Source organism: Cydia splendana, chromosome 26, assembly GCF_910591565.1.
Source record: "Cydia splendana chromosome 26, ilCydSple1.2, whole genome shotgun sequence".
Classification (NCBI taxonomy): Eukaryota; Metazoa; Arthropoda; class Insecta; order Lepidoptera; family Tortricidae; genus Cydia; species Cydia splendana.
The window spans coordinates 3964462-3985029 of NC_085985.1; the positions used below are offsets into that span (position 1 = coordinate 3964462).

The 20568-nt window shown below is 38.8% G+C and overlaps 1 protein-coding gene across 1 annotated transcript in view; it reads left to right on the plus strand.

Moving 5' to 3' along the window:
• Positions 1–221: 221 nt before the first annotated feature.
• LOC134803440 (modular serine protease-like) overlaps positions 222–20568 on the plus strand; it is a 30990-nt gene continuing 10643 nt past the window's right edge. The window contains exons 1-10 of the mRNA XM_063776258.1: positions 222–418; positions 5870–5921; positions 6724–6834; positions 7398–7457; positions 8354–8470; positions 9222–9356; positions 11271–11451; positions 12090–12166; positions 13245–13438; positions 15522–15734. Of these exons, the coding sequence (XP_063632328.1) occupies positions 385–418; positions 5870–5921; positions 6724–6834; positions 7398–7457; positions 8354–8470; positions 9222–9356; positions 11271–11451; positions 12090–12166; positions 13245–13438; positions 15522–15734 (1174 nt within the window). The 5' untranslated portion in view covers positions 222–384. The remainder of the gene's footprint in view (positions 419–5869; positions 5922–6723; positions 6835–7397; positions 7458–8353; positions 8471–9221; positions 9357–11270; positions 11452–12089; positions 12167–13244; positions 13439–15521; positions 15735–20568) is intronic.

Consider the following 20568-nt stretch of genomic DNA (forward strand, 5'->3'; position numbering starts at 1 on the left):
CTATAACCCATTCACGGGTACAAATAGATACCCGTAAATCGGTCCCAGCTGGCATAGGAGCTATTGTAATAATAATTATTAAGTTCTCAAAAATAATCCACAATATAGATGAGAGCGATGACACATACATATCTAATTATCACAATTGCTATTCTAAATAAAAAAACCAAACCGGCCAACATAACAGGAAAACTATTAAGAAACTGGTATCGCTCATATCGCTCAGTCGCCTTAGGACTTCCCAGCGCGATGGTTTTCTGACCGTGACGTGTTTATTTTTACTAGTAAACTAATAATAGTGCTTTTGATATCAAATTCATGACATATGCATGTTCATTCGTCGAAGTGCGGTTGTGATATGTGATAAAGAGTGTTGGAAATAAAATGTTCCGTTATTTTATTGTTTTGGCGTTTTTTGGTGAGTTGATGATTAGTTACTATATTTGAAGCCTTGAGCTTTATTGTCGATTTTTAATTGAGTACGCTTGTTTTTAATTCCAGATTGGTACAAAAATGATCGATTGCCTCAATTCGTGCAAAAGATTTGTATAAGTACCTCACACATAAAAAGAGTATGTAATTTGTGATATGTTTATGTGATTGTGTGCGTTATGTTTATGTGATTCGTTTATCACATTTCAAATTTAGAACTATTGATTATTGTTTAATCGTTTCTTAATTGAATTTTTAATCCCAAATACTTAAAAGCCAGTTGGATTACCTCAATTTATTCAAGCAATCTGTAGTTTGTACAAAAATCGTATCAAATCAGGACTGGGTAGTAAATTGACCAATAGAAATGCCATTTTAGTATCTGGGACAGAAAAAAAGAGCTTGAGAATAGATTAAACTTCTAAGTGTACAATGTAAACAAGTCATAAGTAGGGACCTACTTCCCTACTTAGTGCTACTTATTAATACGGGTGGTATTCCATCTGTCCAATATGTGAGAATCTCATTAAGCAAAATGTGAGACAAAATACATATTGGACAAATAAATTGGACAGGTGGAATACCACCCTACGATATACAAAACTATAAACAAGCATAACCTAAAATTCAATGAAAGGAATATAATATGTTACGGAGGTAAAATTACTAGTTAATTCTAGTCTAGATGAATAAGAAATTAATGATTAAGTGTGTTAATACCTATTGAGTACGCTTAACCTTCAATTAAAGAGAATTTAAGGGAAATTACTTAGTTTATTGTACCTTATTGGTATATTCCCGACTGTCTGTCCGTTAATTACTTCTCTTCGTGGTTAAGCAAGCTTATATAGTATATTATTTTCTAATCACAACAATTTGAATTGAGCGTTTCTTTTATTTTTTGCATCCGTATAGGAGAAAAAAGTGTCCTAAAATTTCCATACATTTTTCTAACTTTCCTTTTTGTTACCGCCATACAAAGTATATGGGGAAATGGTAACACAATAGGAAAAAAACTCTGGGGCATTTTTTTATCCCATTGGGATCGAAAGAGCTCGTGATTCTGAGTAGAAATAACACAAAAGTGGCAAAAAGGTCACAATATATAAAAATGGCAAAAAATAAAAGAAACGCTCAATTACAATGGTAGCTATAAGTTAAATTGACATTATCATGACAACCAATGATAAAAAGAGTTCAAGGGTTAGTCTCAAGAGCAAATCTAAATTATACATAGGTACTTATGGACATGCAAACAAGATTTGTCAGTACAATAAAACCTACAGTAGAAACTCGATTATCTAAACTAATTGGAACTGAGACTAGTTCGGATCAAACTGTGGATTTTTTGGGACGAGAATAAACTAGCTATCACGGTTCATGCGATACAGCCTGGTGATAGACAGATAGACAGACAGACGGACCGTGGACTCTTAGTCGTAGGGTCCCGTTGTCCTGTTGCCGCTATAACAACTAATCTCGATGGAAAACCCTCGGTGGGCGAGTCCGACTCGCACTTGTCCGGTTTTTTTGGATTAACTATTAGTGATTTAAATATTCCGTGCATCATTTTCGTATGAAACCTGTTTGGCTGGAGGTCAATTGAACTTCGAGCTCAATTTTATATCGACAATTGTTATTTATCTTCGACTTATATTGTAGTTTATTGAAGAGTATAATGGATGATACAAACGTATAGTTCCCATTTTCCTCTCTTGATATCGACATTAAAGATTAAAAAAAAATTGCACTCTCGGCCGGAAAGCGTTAAGTTTCAGCACGCTGCGCTAAATGAAGTTACCGCTTTCCGGATCCCATAGTCTAACAAAACATGGTCTTCTCTTCCCAGAGTGACACAAGCCTACGTCACAATAACATTGCCACTTTATATAGCGCTATCGCATATTATTATATAGCGCTGTCGCATGATGACGCAGGCTTGTGTCAGTCACGTGGTCGGAAGAGAGTACCAGGCGGAGTATATTATTATACCATGGGCCGATTTTTGAAATTTGACCACTCGATTTGGTGTATTTCGTTAAATTATATCTCCACTACAAGGCGTTTAAATTCTACTAATAGAATTGAAATCGAGTGGTCAATACAACTAGATTCCAAATTTCGATCGCTCGTATTTCAAAAATTAGCATTTCGCCGTTTTCCAACGATTTTCGAGTGACGAAATCGAGCGATCGAAATTCAAAAATCGGTCCCCATGTCCGGATCCTATCCGTCGAACAGAAAAATAGTAACCAAACCACGGGCAGTAAATATTTACTTACCTATAGGTATGTCATATACTACTGTTACAGTACACCTGGTGCTCCATTACGACACCCTGTGCTATAATAAGCACATTACGTATTTACGTCGAAAATTTAAAGGGTCATATGTACTGTAAAACGTTGTACGATACACGTACGTGCGAATAGGTAAATCGCACTTGTATCGTTAATAACTATTAAACAATTTGATGTACATATACGAACAGCTATGCCCCTTCTTTTGACATTTTTTGAATATATATTTTTTTAATTATTATGAGGCGACTGATAATGATAACCTTACCGACCTTTGACATTGAATATCGCGCGCGCGAGCACCCTGACAATTTTTTTGATCAGATGTCGATATTTACTAAAGGATAGGAGGATAACCATTTTTTTCGCTTTTGAGTTGGTCTCATAGCAAAAGCTTTTCATAATCAGATCAGGGTGCCTAGCCAACACGCCAATCGTTTACGCTTCGTAGCGTAGTCGTAGTCTTCTCTCTCTATCACCATATTAGTGCGACAGAGATAGGTTAAGGTGTTTCGATCGCAACGGAGCGTAAATTGGCAATTTAGCTAGTCACCCAGTGGTGAATGTATCTTGATACTATTACTTGATATACTTTTTTTGACTGTAAAATATTCTAAAATATGTTTTACCCATGAATCTAGTATTAAACTGGATCAGGCATGAGGGGTGGGGGGAAATGACCGAACGGGATAGTCTTATCTATGTTTCAGTAGGAGTAGCAGCGAAAGCGCTATTATTGTTTGTCCTTGTCACAGTCTCACATTTTTTTATTCCCCGCCGTAAATTTAGTATGTATTATGGTGGGCAACAAATAAATTCGACCAATCATAGGGTCGCATTGCGTATGTTTTGTCCCTCACGGAGGCACGCGTATAGCACATCTATAGGATCCTACCATCTATGGTTTGACTTGTATGCTTGACTCAGGGCCGTCTTAAACTATACTGGGGCCCTTGGGCACATATTTAAGAATTTGGGGCCCTTTGGGAACGTAAAGAAAGCGAATTAAACTAAAATTTTTCTACTATGATCTTCTATTTATTATGTGTAATCAAATGTACTGTTACTGTTTGTCCTTCGGGGCCGCCTGAGGCTGGGGGCCCTGGGCACGGGCCCCGTGTGCCCTTATGGTAAAAACGGTACTGGCCAGACTATAGTCTAGTAACGGCGTGATCTAGGCACGGTGACTCATGCCCCCAATTGCAAGGCAAAGGGCGCTTTCTTCAGAACAATGGGCCTCTACACGCCATCTATAAGGTCTCCATTGTAGAACAAGGCCAGCATATTTAGCTATAAACTGATTTAATTAGACTGTAATTAAGTATATTTTAAATATGAAAAAAAAGAATAAGAAGAATGGGCGAATTAACTTTTGACCAATACTTACTAATTTGATAATACGCGATTTTAACTTAAATTGAACATTACTTATTACTTTTATATCATTTCATGTTATCTATGCATTTAAACAAGCGTTTTGCTCTCTGCTAGACCTAAAATTTAGACAAATTGTATATTGGTAACTCCAAAGATATTCTTGGTAAAGCCAGAGACGTGAAAAGTGTCGGTCTAAAAGTTGATTCGTCAAAATAACGAAATAACCGTCCACAGAATAAGTAATTAGTACTACCATACAAAAAGGACACTTCCTACCCTACAAAACCGAAGTTTGACAGCGATTCAGGGTCGAATCATGATAACCTTTTCTAACTTGTGGCACTATCCCTTTCGCTCTTTGTGTCAACCCTAATAATTGCTCGGAGCAGTGCTGAGCCGAACGGAGCCGAGTTTGCCCGAAGTCAGGAGTGTCTCCCCACTGACCATAGCGAAGCTGTTTGAAGATGCTATAAAACCAACATATACAACGGCGTAATGTATGTACAGTCACCACACGGGATCGTTATGCGATTTAGGGTCGTTGCTAAATTGGAAATTCTATAGCGTAAGTATTGAACAACCAATTTAGCTAGGACCCTAAATTGCGCAACAATCGCGGAGCGTGATGTTCCCTACTACGTAGGTGCCCATTTTATGAATGAAGTGCATTCATGTATGATGTATGTTCCGTGTCCGTGACCTCAGAACAAGATAAATTTTAAGGGAAATCCCCACCCGAGCATTCTCAGTAGGTTAAGTAGGTATGCCTTTTGTCTGGCAATCGGGGCCGTAACGGTATCGTACAGGCCATTAGCAAAGCAAATTTACCATCTTATCTGTATTTCTTAAATTTATACATACTTAGTAGGTAGGTAACTATTCTATCCTGCGGGCTCAGCACGGTTCCATTTTTATGATTTTTATCGACTATCACTATGCGCGTCCCTTTCGCACTTACATACTTGTTAGAACGTGACAGGCATGGTGACAAGGGATAAAAACGCGACCGTGCTAAGCCGCCTGGTCACAAATCTACACAATTTAAATATTACTAATATTAGTCATAGTCTAATAAAACATGGTCTTCCATTCCCAGAGTGACACGGGCCTACGTCACAACAACATGGCCGCTATATATAGCGCTATCGCATATTATCATATAGCGCTGTCGCATGATGACGTAGGCCCGTGTCAGTTAGGTGACCTAGAAAAGACGGGAATGGAGTACCAGGCGGAGTATATTATTATACCATGATATTAGTGAGATAATGTATAGGTACGAGCGCTGGTGGCCTAGCGGTAAGAGCGTGCGACTTGCAATCCGGAGGTCGCGGGTTCAAACCCCGGCTCGTACCAATGAGTTTTTCGGAACTTATGTACTTACGAAATATCATTTGATATTTGCCAGTCGCTTTTCGGTGAAGGAAAACATCGTGAGGAAACCGGACTAATCCCAATAAGGCCTAGTTTCCCCTCTGGGTTGGAAGGTCAGATGGCAGTCGCTTTCGTAAAAACTAGTGCCTACGTCAAATCATGGGATTAGTAGTCAAGCGGACCCCAGGCTCTCATGAGCCGTGGCAAAATGCCGGGATAACGCGAGGAACAAGAATAATGTATAGGTACATTGAACTTGATTTTTACAGGAAGTAAAGAACTAAAATAAAATTCAATTTTTTCTTATGGCTAAGTTATTATACATTCCCGACCAGTTTGAAATTGTTTGTTGCTTTATAAAATTATTTTATTTTGTTTGATTTCAGCCTCCCCACCGGTTTGGACAGCGGTCTACCCCGACCGGATAAACTTTTGCAGGTATAACCGGTCAAACAAGTCTGTCAGTAGGATAAGGCGCGAAATTCAAATTTTCTATGGGACGATAACCCTTCGCGCCTACATTTTTTAAATTTGCCGCTCTTTTCTACTGACGGAAATGGTTTGACAGAGAATAAATAACAAGTTTTCGCCATCATTTTGACACCTATCTTAAACGCACATTCTAAAATAAGGATTTGGTTCTTTAATTTGACAACAAAGGCGACTATCGTCTGACGTCTGGCAAATGTAAAACATAAAAACTGAGAGCCTACACCGCGAAGAGCGAGACGAAACTTCGTTATCTGCCTCTCTATCGTTCGAAATTTAGAATTTGGTTTTTCTCGGTAGAGTCTCTGTTCTGGTTTGTTAAAGAAAAAACTTATGACGTTAATCAGTTTATCATTACTAATTAATTCATTGTCTACTTATGACAAGGCAGTATGGCTTAGAGCTTTAGCCTGTCCAGATGGACGAAAAAAATAATAATTCATTGTATGTTAATTAGGTTGTTCCTATTTTCTAGGTAATCATTATCTTTGAGGCTAACAGCTCGCCTTGCTCGTTGAATTAGAAGTTTTAAATAAACGTCAAACTTTTATGAATTTATGACGTATAAATAACACTTGCACTGCGTGGGCTATCAAAATCGCTGCAGACTTTTCTTGGTCTAACCTTAGAAATTAAATATTGTTTTTATTGATTAAACTTGGAATTTGAACCCCTGCTTTTATTAAACCCTTTTGTTCTAACCCTCCATCAATTAATACTTATTCTGTGTAATTTAATATATGTATTTCAGTAAGAATGAATTTTCGTGCACGGACGGCGCATGCGTGAGCCTGGACCGGCGATGCGATGGTGCGCGCGACTGTGCCGACGGCAGCGATGAATACACGTGCGGGATCAGTTCGTGAGTACAATAATTACAGAGTTTGCAGTAGTATGGTTTCCTGCTGGGACATTTTAAACAATGCGCGTACCTAGCTATGTTACAGTCAGTGTTGCCAGGGGTGATTATAAGTTACGTGTCGTTTACTGAAGTCACAATTTTTATTGCTAAATTCACATTTTGTTCTTGCATTATAATAAAAAGTAAACCGGCCAAGTGCGACCAAATCATAAGTCATAAGTCACGCTCAATGTCGCACATGTCACAGATGAGGGCCACAAGTCACAAAATGTGTGACTTTTCTGTTGCAGTTATATGGTTTTCGTGAATGGCACTCGTGAGCCTCGGTCGGTGCATCTCTTCGACCTACATAAGTTGCAGACTTTGCAGTAGTATGGTTTTTTATGGTTTGGACGCCGCCTGTCGCTGGCGTTTATTTAATAAAATTACCGTGCTATCGTAATATTCGTAATACGTTTTAATGACTTTCTGTTATTTACCTTCTCAATCATATTTTTATAAAATGTATGTTACGTACCTACGCTTGTTTAAAAATCGTAAAACAACCGTCCTATTTTTTTCAGAAATCAATTAGATCTTCAGGATTTGGTGCTACATCGGCACAGGCGGCAATCTGGGTGTCGGTAAGTTAATGATAAGTGTTTTCTTTCATAAATTGGCAGGATCAGGTAAAAGAGTCTATATACTAAACACTTAGTGTCACAAGAACCTAAAGTCTGTGCGGAAAGAGAAGAGTCGTGGAATGTATGGGGCCCAATACATTCCACGACTCTTCTCTTTCCGAACAGACTCTAGCAGCGACTAGTTGCAGTAGAATACCAGAGGCCCCTATTTCACCTCGGTGACAAGTGAGACAATTGTCGACATCACTGTTACTGAAGTCACAGGCCTCCATAGGCTACGGTGACGGCTTACCATTGGACGGGCGGTAGTAACAGTCATGTCGACAATTGTCGCACCTGTCACCGTGGTGAAATAGAGGCGACGTAGATATAGGCATGTTAGTTGAGTCCGCTTAACTTCAAACTCGGATAAATCCATTCGACCCTCTTAGGAAGTATAGTTTGTCAATAAAGGACTGTCTCATTTCAATCATACAGAAAATCATATTATCTTTGTCTTACACTAGTACTAGCACCCAAAAGAAAAGGATAAGTATAGTTTTCCTGATTCTTACTGACTGACAAATTGGTTTGACCAACTATTATGTAGCCTTATATCGTGCAATAAAGATAAAATGAATAAACAACGTTTAATTAATACCAAAATATTACTATGCTAATCCGCGAAAAGATAACGTGCTAGTCAATCAGTGCTGACCCCTTATACTTACTTGCGTATTTTTTACATGCAATTAATTTACGCTAGTACTTAAGTATAACGGGTTAGCACTGATTGACTAGCACGTTATCTTTTCGCGGATTAGCAAAGTAATATTTTGGTATTGATTAATATGGATTTCCGCAAAGTAACGCCTGATTCTATTCATTATTTTAATAAACAACGTTTTGTATTGCAGAAAAAACCAGTGGCGTTGCCGCGACGGAACCTGCATCCCTTTCGACGGCAAATGCGACGGCGTGGTCGACTGTCCCGACGCGAGCGACGAGACGCACGCCCTCTGTCGGAATATGCGGTAAAACCCATTGCGATTTTTTATAATATACAGTGAAACCTGGTTAATTGGCACCTGGATAAATGGGAAACCTCAATAATTGCAACCACACGTCCGGTCTCGGTCCCTTGAGACCAAAAGGCCTCTATAATTGAAATTTTGTATCCTCTACAATTGCAAATTAGATTTGAGTGTATTTTTTCTTAATTTTGCCTCTGTAATTGACTACATCGCAACTAAGACCTCTATAATTGAAACTGTGCTAAAGAAACTTATGTACGAAATATCATTTGATATTTACCAGTTGCTTTTCGGTGAAGGAAAACATAGTGAGGAAACCGAACTAATCCCAATAAGGCCTAGTTTCCCCTTTGACTTTCCAAGGTCAGAAGAAGCAAGTGATGTGTGATCGATTCGTTTTTATGACGTCTGCATTTTTAACCAACTTTGAATAAATACTTTATTCTTGCCATACATTTGTGTAAAAGTTTTGGACTATATACTCTGTATCTTTAGGTATTTAAATAAAAGTAAACAAATAATTTGTACATGTTGGGGTAGTTATAACATTTATTGGTTAACCAACCAAATACAAAACCGCCTGGATCTGTCACTGAACCACTTGACTTTAACCTTCATTATTTGATCGTATAATGTTTTCATCTACCCTCAACTGGCTTAAGGAGCCATTAGAGGGTAGATTTTGTATACTTTTATTTAAATACCTATACAGATTATAGATAATATCTATAAAACTGATTAATCCTTCCAGATGCCAGTCAAACCTGTTCCGGTGCTCGTACGGCGCGTGCGTGGACGGCACGGCGCCGTGCAGCGGTGCGCAGGAGTGCGCGGACGGCTCCGACGAGCTCCTGCCGCGCTGCAGGAACGAGACGCAAGTTGTCAAGTGAGACACGTAGTTAATTTATTGTTTAGAAGGAAGTAATTTATTGACCCAAAAAAAAAAACACATAATAATAACAGCATAGGTACCCTCAGATCCACAGCGCAGGCTTCGTCATCAATCATCATACAGACAGCTCATCCACCTCAGGTTTCGTCAAAATAAAATGCAAAAACACACAAAATAAAACAAGTAGACAAATAAAAAAAAATAAATAAATAAATAAGAAAATAAATAAGTAATTAAGAGACCTATACATAAAAAAATATGGTTGTCTGTAAAGTCGGTTTACGGACGATAATTTTGCGTGATAACGTCATAAGAAAACATTACCATTACATTACGTAATGTTACCATGGAGATCTGTCCACAACGTTACCATGGAGATCTGTCCACAACGTGACACTTTTTCGTGCATGCTACCGGTGTTCATCGATTCATAAGACGTTATCACGTCAAAAACCGGACAAGTGCGAGTCGGACTCGCCAACCGAGGGTTCCGTACCTTTTAGTATTTGTTGTTATAGCAGCAACAGAAATACATCTGTGAAAATTTCAACTGTGCTATCTCGGTTCATGAGATACAGCCTGGTGAAAGACAGACGGACAGTTGAGTCTTAGTAATAGGGTCCCGTTTTTACCCTTTGGGTACGGAACCCTAAAAATCATTATTTTTCGCTTTAGTAGTTTTTGTATAAAGAGATATAAGTTTGGTTGTTGAATTCCTAATGGTGTTTGGCAATGTTGAGCAGAGCTGCAAAAGTGCATAGGGTATGCTTTATCAATGGATTCTATTGAAGGGGGCTCACTGTACCAGTGGGAAGACACTCCTCCTTTCGGGCAAACTCGGCTCCGCTCGGCTCAGCATTGCTTCGAGCAATTATTACGATTGGCACCACTTGACGTCCTTTTGTGTGCACGACCACAGATAAGATAATGACTTGAATTTTGACAACCCTAAATAGCCATTCATTAGAAAGGGATAGCATGATTCGACCCTGAATCGCTGTCAAACTTCGGGTTTGTAGGAAGTGTCCTTTCTGTACGGTAGTACTATTATTTAGACGACCGGTCTGGCCTAGTGGATAGTGACCCTGTCTGCTAAGCCGATGGTCCTGGGTTCGAATCCCAGTAAGGGCATTTATTTGTGTGATGAACACTAATATTTGTTCCTGAGTCATGGTTGTTTTCTATGTATATAAGTATGTATTTATCTATACAAGTATGTATATCGTCGCCTAGTACCCATAGTACAAGCTCTGCTTGCAATATTATGGTACCATTGAGCTGATCTGATGATGGGCACAGTAAGTGTCCATAGGAATTTTGTGATAAAACAATGCAACTTATTTGTGTTTTGGGTATGTTACATTTATAATATTTAAAACTTTCGCGTTTTGAACACATACTAACTCACATTTATACACGGGTCTATCGCGAATTTATTTTATTACCTTTATTTACCGACGTTTCAACACAGGATTCACTGGTCGTGGTCGCGGCTAACTGATGTCCCAGCAAAATGTCAAAACGGTTTTGCTGGGACATCAGCCGGCCTAGCCAAGGTTACAATCGCTATCGCTTCGACAACGAAACGCTTTGTGTCTCTCTATCACTCTTCCATATTAGTGCGACAGTGACAGTTGCGTTTCGATCGCTACGGAGCGTAAGCGATTGGCATTTTGGCTACGCGGCCAGTTAGCCGCGACTACGACCAGTGAAACCTGTGTCGAAACTTCGGTAAATAAAGGTAATAAAATAAATTCGCGAGATACCCGTCTATAAATGTGAGTTAATATGTTACAATTGTCTCGTTGAGTATTAGTTAAGTACATCTAAGAAGCTACTAAAGTATAGTCAGCGATAAACGCTTGTATTAAAAATGAAATATTTCACAACTTTTTTTTAATGTTTCAGAGGCAAGTTCAATTGCAAGAACGGTGAGAAGATATCGTCCACAGACCTGTGCGACGGTGTGAAGAACTGCGCAGACGGCTCCGACGAGACGCTGGAGTCCTGCGCGGGGCGACGTTGCGCGCCGTATCTGTTCCAGTGCGCGTATGGCGCGTGCGTCGATGCTGACGCTGAATGTAATGAGGTAGGTACCTAATTTTTGCTTTTTCTCAAGTACCTATGTGAGGTGATTGCTGATTCGATGAGCTAGATTTATATGGCATCCAAAAGCCTAAATGTTGTTCAATCCACGTTTGAATAGAATAGATAGAATAGAGAGCGTTTATTCTAGGTAAAATAAAAGAAGAAAACATCACGTAACATAACTGACAATTAACACTTACCTACGTCAACTGACGTCAATTGTCTGCTGACAATGACAAAGTGTTTTCATGTGTCTTGATGTAGGTATTGATCAAAGTTAGATGGTGCGATGTAAAAACGTTATAGAATTTCTAGATCTATGGACATCTTTCGAAGACAGATCGCCTAATTGACGACCATGATGCTAACAATTCATTCCAAATTTGAGTTTATTACCTACAAAAGCGGATCTACGTTATATAGTTTCTTCATTTACTATTTGCATGTACTTACTTCATTTACTCTTGTCACGAATAAATGATTTCTTTTTCTATATGGAAGGTTAAAGCACTTGTTGACCTATGAACTTGAACATTAAACAGCCAACATACGATATTGTGATCCCTGATGACATAGCCCTGAATCATTTAAGTAAAAGGCAGTAAAGATACACCATCAATTCTGATTGTATGTTGACAGGACGGCACTCTGCATTGCGCCGATGGCTCGGACGAGGCAGACGAGCTCTGCAACAGAACGACCACACCCACAAACACGTTAGTTCATCTAATAATATATATACAGTGGTACTACTAAACGAAATTAATAACTAGCTTAAATCTAAAATAGGCCCTTGAGGCATTGTACCAAGGATGCTGGCGGCATTTCCTCGCTGTATCGCAATGCTGATACGTTGTGCGAGGTAGCCGCCAGCTTTTCGGTCACCAGTTACGTCAACCAGACGTTTCGCGATTTCTGCGAACAACTTATGCGCGCTGGGACCCCATGGACCTAGAGTTTCAACACCAAATGGTACAAAATGGTACTCTCTACCGAGGCTCTTATATTTGTTACGTTTTAGAATTTCGGCGCTTTCCGCCGCTCCGCCCGCTTTTACAGTAGTCCGTTGGAGGTGGGACGGTGCCAGTGTGTCTACGCAGGTAGCATCCCACACCAACATCCGTCCCAAGCTCCAAGGAACTAAGGACACTCCATCGGGCCTCTTGCCATCATCTCTGATAATGCCAGTCGGCTCAAGAAGAGCAGGCACATTGATGGTGGCAAGAGACCGACGGACTATGTCATTAAGCGACGCATGTCTCGAAAAACGGCCTGCACTTTTTTGACAAGATAATCCGTGGTGTCCCAGTCGGTCCACGTCCGTGCCACAAGAGCATATGTGTGGCGTACACACCGAAACCCCGAGTCGCAAACCAGTCGCCAGTCTAAGGGAGGCCGGATCCAAGAAAGTACCAGTATTGGGCGAAGGATGGGCATGTAGCCAGTAACCGGCTTCCCGGGCTCCGACCGCCAAAAGCCTCGCGCGGTCTGGACCTGTACAGTTGTTTAGGAGAGTATTGTAAGTTAAATCACAGTAAACATTATCCCAACTCCTTTGTGAATTTGGGTTGTCTGGAAATTGTTTGCCTGGGCAGCAGCAGTTCATCTTACTTATCAATAAAAGTCTGCGGCGGATTTGATAGCCCACGCAGTCGATGTATTATTTTAAATGTCAAACTTCTATGAAATTATGACGTATAAATAACACTGGCACTGCGAGGGCTATCAAAATCACTGCAGACTTTTTGTGGCTTAAGACATGTTTGTAAATATTAAAACTGTTTTTTTTCATAGGGCATCCAAATGTGTGTTGCCCGAGTACCCTGAGCACGGCACGTACACTGTGGCGGGGCGGGCGGCGCGCCCGGGGCTCGTGCTGGACTCCGTGACGCTGAGCGTGGCGTGCGAGCCGCCCTACCGCCCCGACGGCCCGGCGCAGTCCCACTGCGCCAACGGACAGTGGTACGCTCCCGTACCGGAATGCAAACGTAAGCATCATTCATTCATTCATTCTTTCATTCATTCATTCATATACAGCTCCAAGCTAACAGAGGCCTCCAAACTGACTCCGGCCACGAGGGCCGGCCACTTCCTTTCACGGGTCGGAGTGTGTGGAATTATCAAATTCGCGGGCCTAATGTATAAAACCGCACGTGCCACTATCTGTAAAGAAAGGGTCGTATAATTCTAATTGGCACCTGAGCGCGGGCTAATCCAATGCTAAAAAAACCAGTGTAGGTGCGCTCTCCGACGCGCCTTTGTTACGCATCTCGATGACACATTTTATATTAGTCTGTATCTTTAGGTATTTAAATAAAAGTAAACAAATAATTTGTACATTTTCGGGTAGTTATAACATTTATTGGTTAACCAACCAAATACAAAACAGCCTGGATCTGTCACTGAACGACCTGATTTTAACCTACATTCTTTGATCGTGTAATGTTTTCATCTACCCTCAACTGGCTTAAGGACCCATTTGAGGGTAGATTTTGTTGACTTTTATTTAAATACCAAAAGAAACAGACTATAGACATGCTATAGACTGATTATGTAGCGTTCGACTCGCCGGCACTCAGTAACCGTAAAGGGACCACACAACTAATCGTAAATAATTTTTCCATTTGTTCATTTCGAATCTTATTGCAATTTCCATAGGAGTTGTAATTCAATAACCGGTTAAAGTGACTGAACCATTTTTTATGCAGGTAGTAGCACGTGCGGTTTTACTTAACAATAGACAAAGGATACGCCGTTCTGGGCCAGCTACAAATCGAACGACTATAACTGTGTGCCCCGATCCACGTGCAACCCCTATATCGGCCCATACAGGGAAATCCTTATACATAGTTAGATATTTGCCAACGACAGCCACGGCTAGAAAAAAATACTTCGCCTATTGCTATTGGGGATATTTACTACCAAGTTAACCAATGAAATTCAAAGCTTTAAGAGCTCGTTCCCACTATGTCGGATGTCGTGGCGATTTTTAATCGTACGTTCCACTGGCAGAACATTTTATATGAAGCTGTTCACACTCGTCCGACAACGATTTTGTGTCGGATACGACATAAAATGTCGTGCGTTTTGCCAGCCCTCCCAGCCCGGAAAAAAATCGTGTCGTGTCTCGCTCGCGTACGAGTGAATATAGCGCTGTTCACATTTTGTCGGATGTCGGAACGATTTCGCCCGCGCCGCCCGCGCGGCACGCCCTCACACACCCGCGCGTCGCTGCCGCGTCGTTGCGATCGCTCGCATTGCGCAAACATATTTTGGCGCGGAAGGAGAGTATTGTGTTTTTATGCTGCAAAATTGTAATAATGGCTGTACTTAATATAAATTCTGAAGATTTGATCGCACTTGTTCAGGAAAGAGGTATTATTTGGGACAAGACTATAGAAGAATATAAAAATAAGCATTTGAAGTTGGCTGCTTGGCGAGAAATTTGTTCCTTGCTCGTACCAGATTTTGAGAAGTTAGATGAAAAAGAAAGACATCTCCTTTTTTTAACTGCCTCTAATCGTTTCTTTCGCAAATAATACAAAACCACAAACATTTCGTCGACGTTCATCTTGTACTAAGCCTCGCTACCCACTCGAAAAATACACGCCAGCTGCGATCGTGCACGACAGACGACTAGTGGGAACAGTACCGCCGACACCCGATTGAAATCCGGATCCGACATCCGACATAGTGAGAACAGCGGCAACGACACACGATTAAAAATCGCCACGACATCCGACATAGTGGGAACGAGCTCTAAGGGTCGGTTGCACCAAACTATTTGTCATCGTTAAAGAGTCCGCTAAGTTTTATTGTATGGAAAGTTTCATAGTAAACCGCCGCGGCGCGCCGAGTGACGTTGATCAGTCTGTCAAGTGTGAATGGTGCAACTGGCACTTAAATACTGATAGTCGGGAGTACTAAAAAATGATGTTTTGCCATAACAGATTAAAATGCTTTCAAATATGAAAGATTTTTTGGGAAAAGTGTCAAAATCTGTACGAAACACGACGGTAACAATATTATGGTTCACCCTGTGTTAATAATAAATATTTCTCCTTTTCCAAGGCTTCTGCAAGCTTACTCAACATCCCAGCGTCACCTACTCCTGCAAAGTAACCGACTCCAACATCCTGAGTGGCGACAGAATATGCAACGAATATGAGCCAAGCGGCACCGAGGTCCACCCCCGGTGCAACGACAACTATTACCACAATGGCGTCCTCAGCTACATGTACTGCATTGACGGATCCTGGGACCACGTGGCTACGTGCGAACCAGGTACTTTAACCAACGTTACACTTAACACTAACGTCTCTGTATATGTTAACGGTCATCTTGTCATACATGTAAGTGGTCCTAAATATACTGTATCAGTATTTAATACATCTAATACTGTAAATACTTTGCTAGCTGTTGATGTTCCTGGTAATGGGAGTAAAGTAATAGTTCCTGGTGTAGTTACTGGAAATGAAAGTAAAGTAATAGTTCCTGGTGTAGGCGCTGGAAAAGAAAGTAAAGTGATATTTCCTGGTGTGACTACGCCTCCAGTTGATGATGATTATGATATAGATCAGGATCTGTGGAGAAATAGTGATGATGGGGATAATGTAGACAATGAAACATTATTACAGAGATTTGCTGATATAAAGAATAGCTATTACGATAACGATAATCATATCAAAGAGGTTGACAATCAATAAGATTCGTGTCAGTAATATATTCGTATGTAGGTAACAATAGTACAATTTATAGTGGACCCTAATTTTAATTCCTAGTAGATTTATATAGATGTTAGGTAATAGGTTTTTGTATTTATATGTTAATTTATGCTTTAATTATTAAAGTATCTATGCTTTAGGAATTTCACAGGGATCACCAAAAGATTAGGTACTGTATAGGCATATAAATGCACATGTAAGTATGGAAATGTTTGACAAGAGCTAGTGATCAATTCAAAATTTGACTGCTGACTATCCATTTGTCCAGACTTGTCAAACAAGTAGACATCTCGTATGGATGTGTCACTTTAGCATGTCGGAATATCCCCATGATAAAAGTCTATAAAATTTTTGATAGAACAACTTGTACTGTATACAGTGCTTAAGTACCTACCAAAGATATTGGGTATTACTTATTTTCATTTCTAGCTTTATTTTTATTTTTCACTTTGTTCCTAAAACTTAATGATACAATTGCGAATTTATTTTTTAAATACTCTACACATATTGTTCGTACTTACATTAGGATTAAATAAGATTAGGTACAAGGCTAATATCATAAGGCAGTTGGTCTTTTAGACTATGTATACTCTAATAATTACCTAAGGTGAGGTGGAGTAAGACTATCACCGGGGCAAGACAAACACTTAAATGGAATCCTCATACTCTTTGTCTTGCCCAGAGCAAAATAAACTATGTTCGTCTTACCCCACCTTACCTTATGTGGCTTATGCTGCGATCATATATAACCATGGATACCGCCTTTAGGAACATTACCGTTCAAATTCTCGGGCCAAATTAGCACACATACACAATTACGCCTACATTCAAATAAGACGACGCGTTTACAGAGCCTGTAATCAAAGCTGGTAAACAAAATAAGAGTCATCTTTATTACACTAATGGTACATAGCTAAGTGTAGATGAAATGCATATAATGTCAATAACTACCAATCAGCGACATTAATCCGCTAATAACCTTCTTGCTGTACGTACTGGCCGCTGAGATTTCGCGGTTCATATTTGATTAGAATATGACTTGGACAGGGATAGGTTTATGCCATACAGTGAAGAACCAGTCAAATAATTCACGTATAATAATTTAATGCAGATTAAAAGATAACTAGTTAAAATGTTGTTATGACATGACAGACTAACTCAACATAAGTAAAGATATCATTGTTGTATAAATGTATTCCGCTATAATAAGTATTTTGTATATTTTATTATCAATCTGCATGGCAGTGCGAAGTCACGTTCAGGTATAGTCTGTCCGTTTTTCTAAGATCAAGTACGCCATAGTAAATGTATGGCGAACTTGATCTTAGAAATCGGACTGGCTATACAGTCTGCAAAATTTACATGGGTACACGAATCGGGTCAAAAATATTTGAACAGGCAGAGTCACAATAAATCCCCACTTTCAGTTCAGAATATTTTATATGTATATAGCCGGTCAAGCAAGTTTGTCAGTAGAAAAAGGTGCAAAATTAAAATTTTGTATAGGACCACAGCCGTTCGCGCGCTTACATTTTCTAAATTTGCCGCTCTTATAATATTTTAAACTTTCGCGTTTTGAACACATATTAACTCACATTATACGAAACGAAACTGATTTACGTCGGTAAATCAAGGTAATTGAATATAATTCGCGTTAGACCCGTCTATAATGTGAGTTTGCCGCTCTTTTCTACTGACGGAAATGGCTTGAGAGAGAACCTACATATATGTGACAGTAGAGGGTGGATTCAAATGATCAACATTTTCAGATAATGTGTGTATTTGTTAAATTAATTCAGTGAAAGCATGATAGGAAAAATGTATCTACATATAGGAGACCGGGTATGATTATCTCACATATTCTAGATATCTTGCCAGGCATCCACTGAATTTCATGTCTCTCTAATTGGACAGCTTTTTTCCATAGTTCTCTGCGAATAGCATCTTGTGGGAATGTGAATGGAAAGTAATGTAAAATGACAATACCAAATTTGATTATTAATTTGAAATAACTAGGTAGTATTTTTATAGCTCCATCTCATGAAATAAAAAAGGAAAATACAAATCTGTAAGAAGGAATTTATTACTACATTTATAATTATATAGAACATACCTAAACCAAACACAAGTTAATAAAATAGTCTACTTCATTTAGCATAACACCATCCCTATTATCCTCGCAATTTAAAAAGTCGTATGTTGTTATGAAAGTCGTATGCAGTTGTTACGTTTTAGCTTAGCACGGTAGTATTGAAAACAAATCGTCATGTTTTTTCCAAATTCTACTGAAGTTATCTGTTTACTACAAGTGAAAAGTGATTCCACTGTCCTTGGTATGAACTAAAATAACTTCTGCACCACTTCACGACACATGAATATATTTTTAATTACAAAAAAAACGTTGTTTTTATAAATCAATTTAGCCATTTGTCACTGACTGTCATCTCGGTGGTACTGAGATTGCCAATCGAGCAGTTTGTAAGTACCGCCTATCGCGGGGTAGTTTGCGTTGGGTCATAATTGAGCGGACAGAATACTTCCATGTATAGCATTTCGCTGGGCTTATGTTAATGTTCATAGGTTTTGGGTCTCGTAAAACCATTAAACTAATATAGTTCAATATTACAAAGAACTATATTATGGTTCACAAGTTCATTATGTAATTAAGGTTTATACTTAAAACCTTTTTTTTTTAACATGTTTTGCCATCGAACAACGGCATTCGAATAGAGTCAGACCGTGAAAAGTCTGCAGCGATTTTGATAGCCCACGTAGTGCAAGTGTCATTTTAAACGTCAAACTTCTATGAAACTATGACGGTGTGTAAATAACACGTTGCACTGCGTGAGCTATCAATGGGTCAATTTTTGAAGAGGGTGTTTTTTCGACATTTGTATGGTAATTTTTTATTTTCGGAAAATCTGATTTATTATCATCGTTTTAGGAAGGGTTCTTAACAACAAAAAATATACTGTAGGAGGCACCACTCTACTTTTTATAGTTACCAAGATATGGACGTTTAAATATCGACATTTGTATGGCACTATTTAGGCATTTGTAAGGTGCTTTTAACATGTATATGGCATTTTTCGACATTATATGGCAGTATCAAAGTTTTTATAGCACTATTTATTATTTTTATGGCATTTGTAAGACCCTGACGACACTTGTATGGCACCTTTTCGACATTTGTATGGCACTATGTCGACATTTATATGCCACAATCGACATTTGTACGGTTAAAATAGCCGTATAAATGTCGTCATACAAATGTCGCCAATCATATTTTTTAACAAAATTTCCTACAGAATACAACCGATTCACTTATTTATCTTACTATATATTTTAACACTATATTTGCAACTATTATTATAAAATACACATTTTTATTTCGACTGTGTACCAACATATTAAGCGTCCATACAAATGTCATTGTAGTCGTACCAAAATATATCGAAAGAGATTATTACCTGTTTTTTATATAAATTAAACTGTTTCCGCGTCCATGCACTCGGTGGTAATCGACGCCCAACTAACCACACTATTGCGTCGTAAATTTAATCTAACCGTTATGTAATAGACAAAAAAGATTTTGGGGGGTACCTTTAAGTCATGACAAAACAAGTGCCGCGCGGGACAACGACAAAAAGGTTTCCCTTGTTTTATTAAATAACGTATTAATTTATCGAAATGATTAAATCAATTCTCTAGAAAATGCTCTTTATGAAAATACAAAGTTATTAATAATACGTTACCTACATCCAAAGTTATGATTTTTTTTATTGGGCTATGCTGCCACTGGGACACGCGAAAAACGGCAGATTTCGCCGTTTTTGGAACTTCAAATGTGATTATTTCAGAAACAAATAATATTTAAGGTAGAGTTGTACACTATTCTTAAAGCTTATAATACACTGAATTAAAATATATTCATTTCCAGTATTTTAGTCCTATGGACTTCGAGTTTTAGCCGTGGGACAGCAAAAAATGCCTATTTGAAAATTTACCCCAATATAGCTGCAAACTTTTCTTGGTCTAACTTTAACAGTCACATCTGAACGAAGAAATTCGAATTAATAATAAATAATTGGACTGAAAACCGGATTTTATGGTATAATAGAAAAAGGTTTGAGTGCAAATTCAATCGCACTTTTTTTAAACTTGCGAGTGAATTTGCACTGACACCTTTTTCTATTAAACCATAAAATCCGGTTTATATATTATATATTTTTTAACTTATTTTACACATTTCCAACACCAGTGTCACACATGTAACCTAACTATAATATTAATATGTACTTATTTTTATGACTTTTGTTAATAGGATGGATTTTATACTTTTTAATAAAACTTTTTATGCACGAGTACTTGGTTTAATTTACCCTGATCCATCC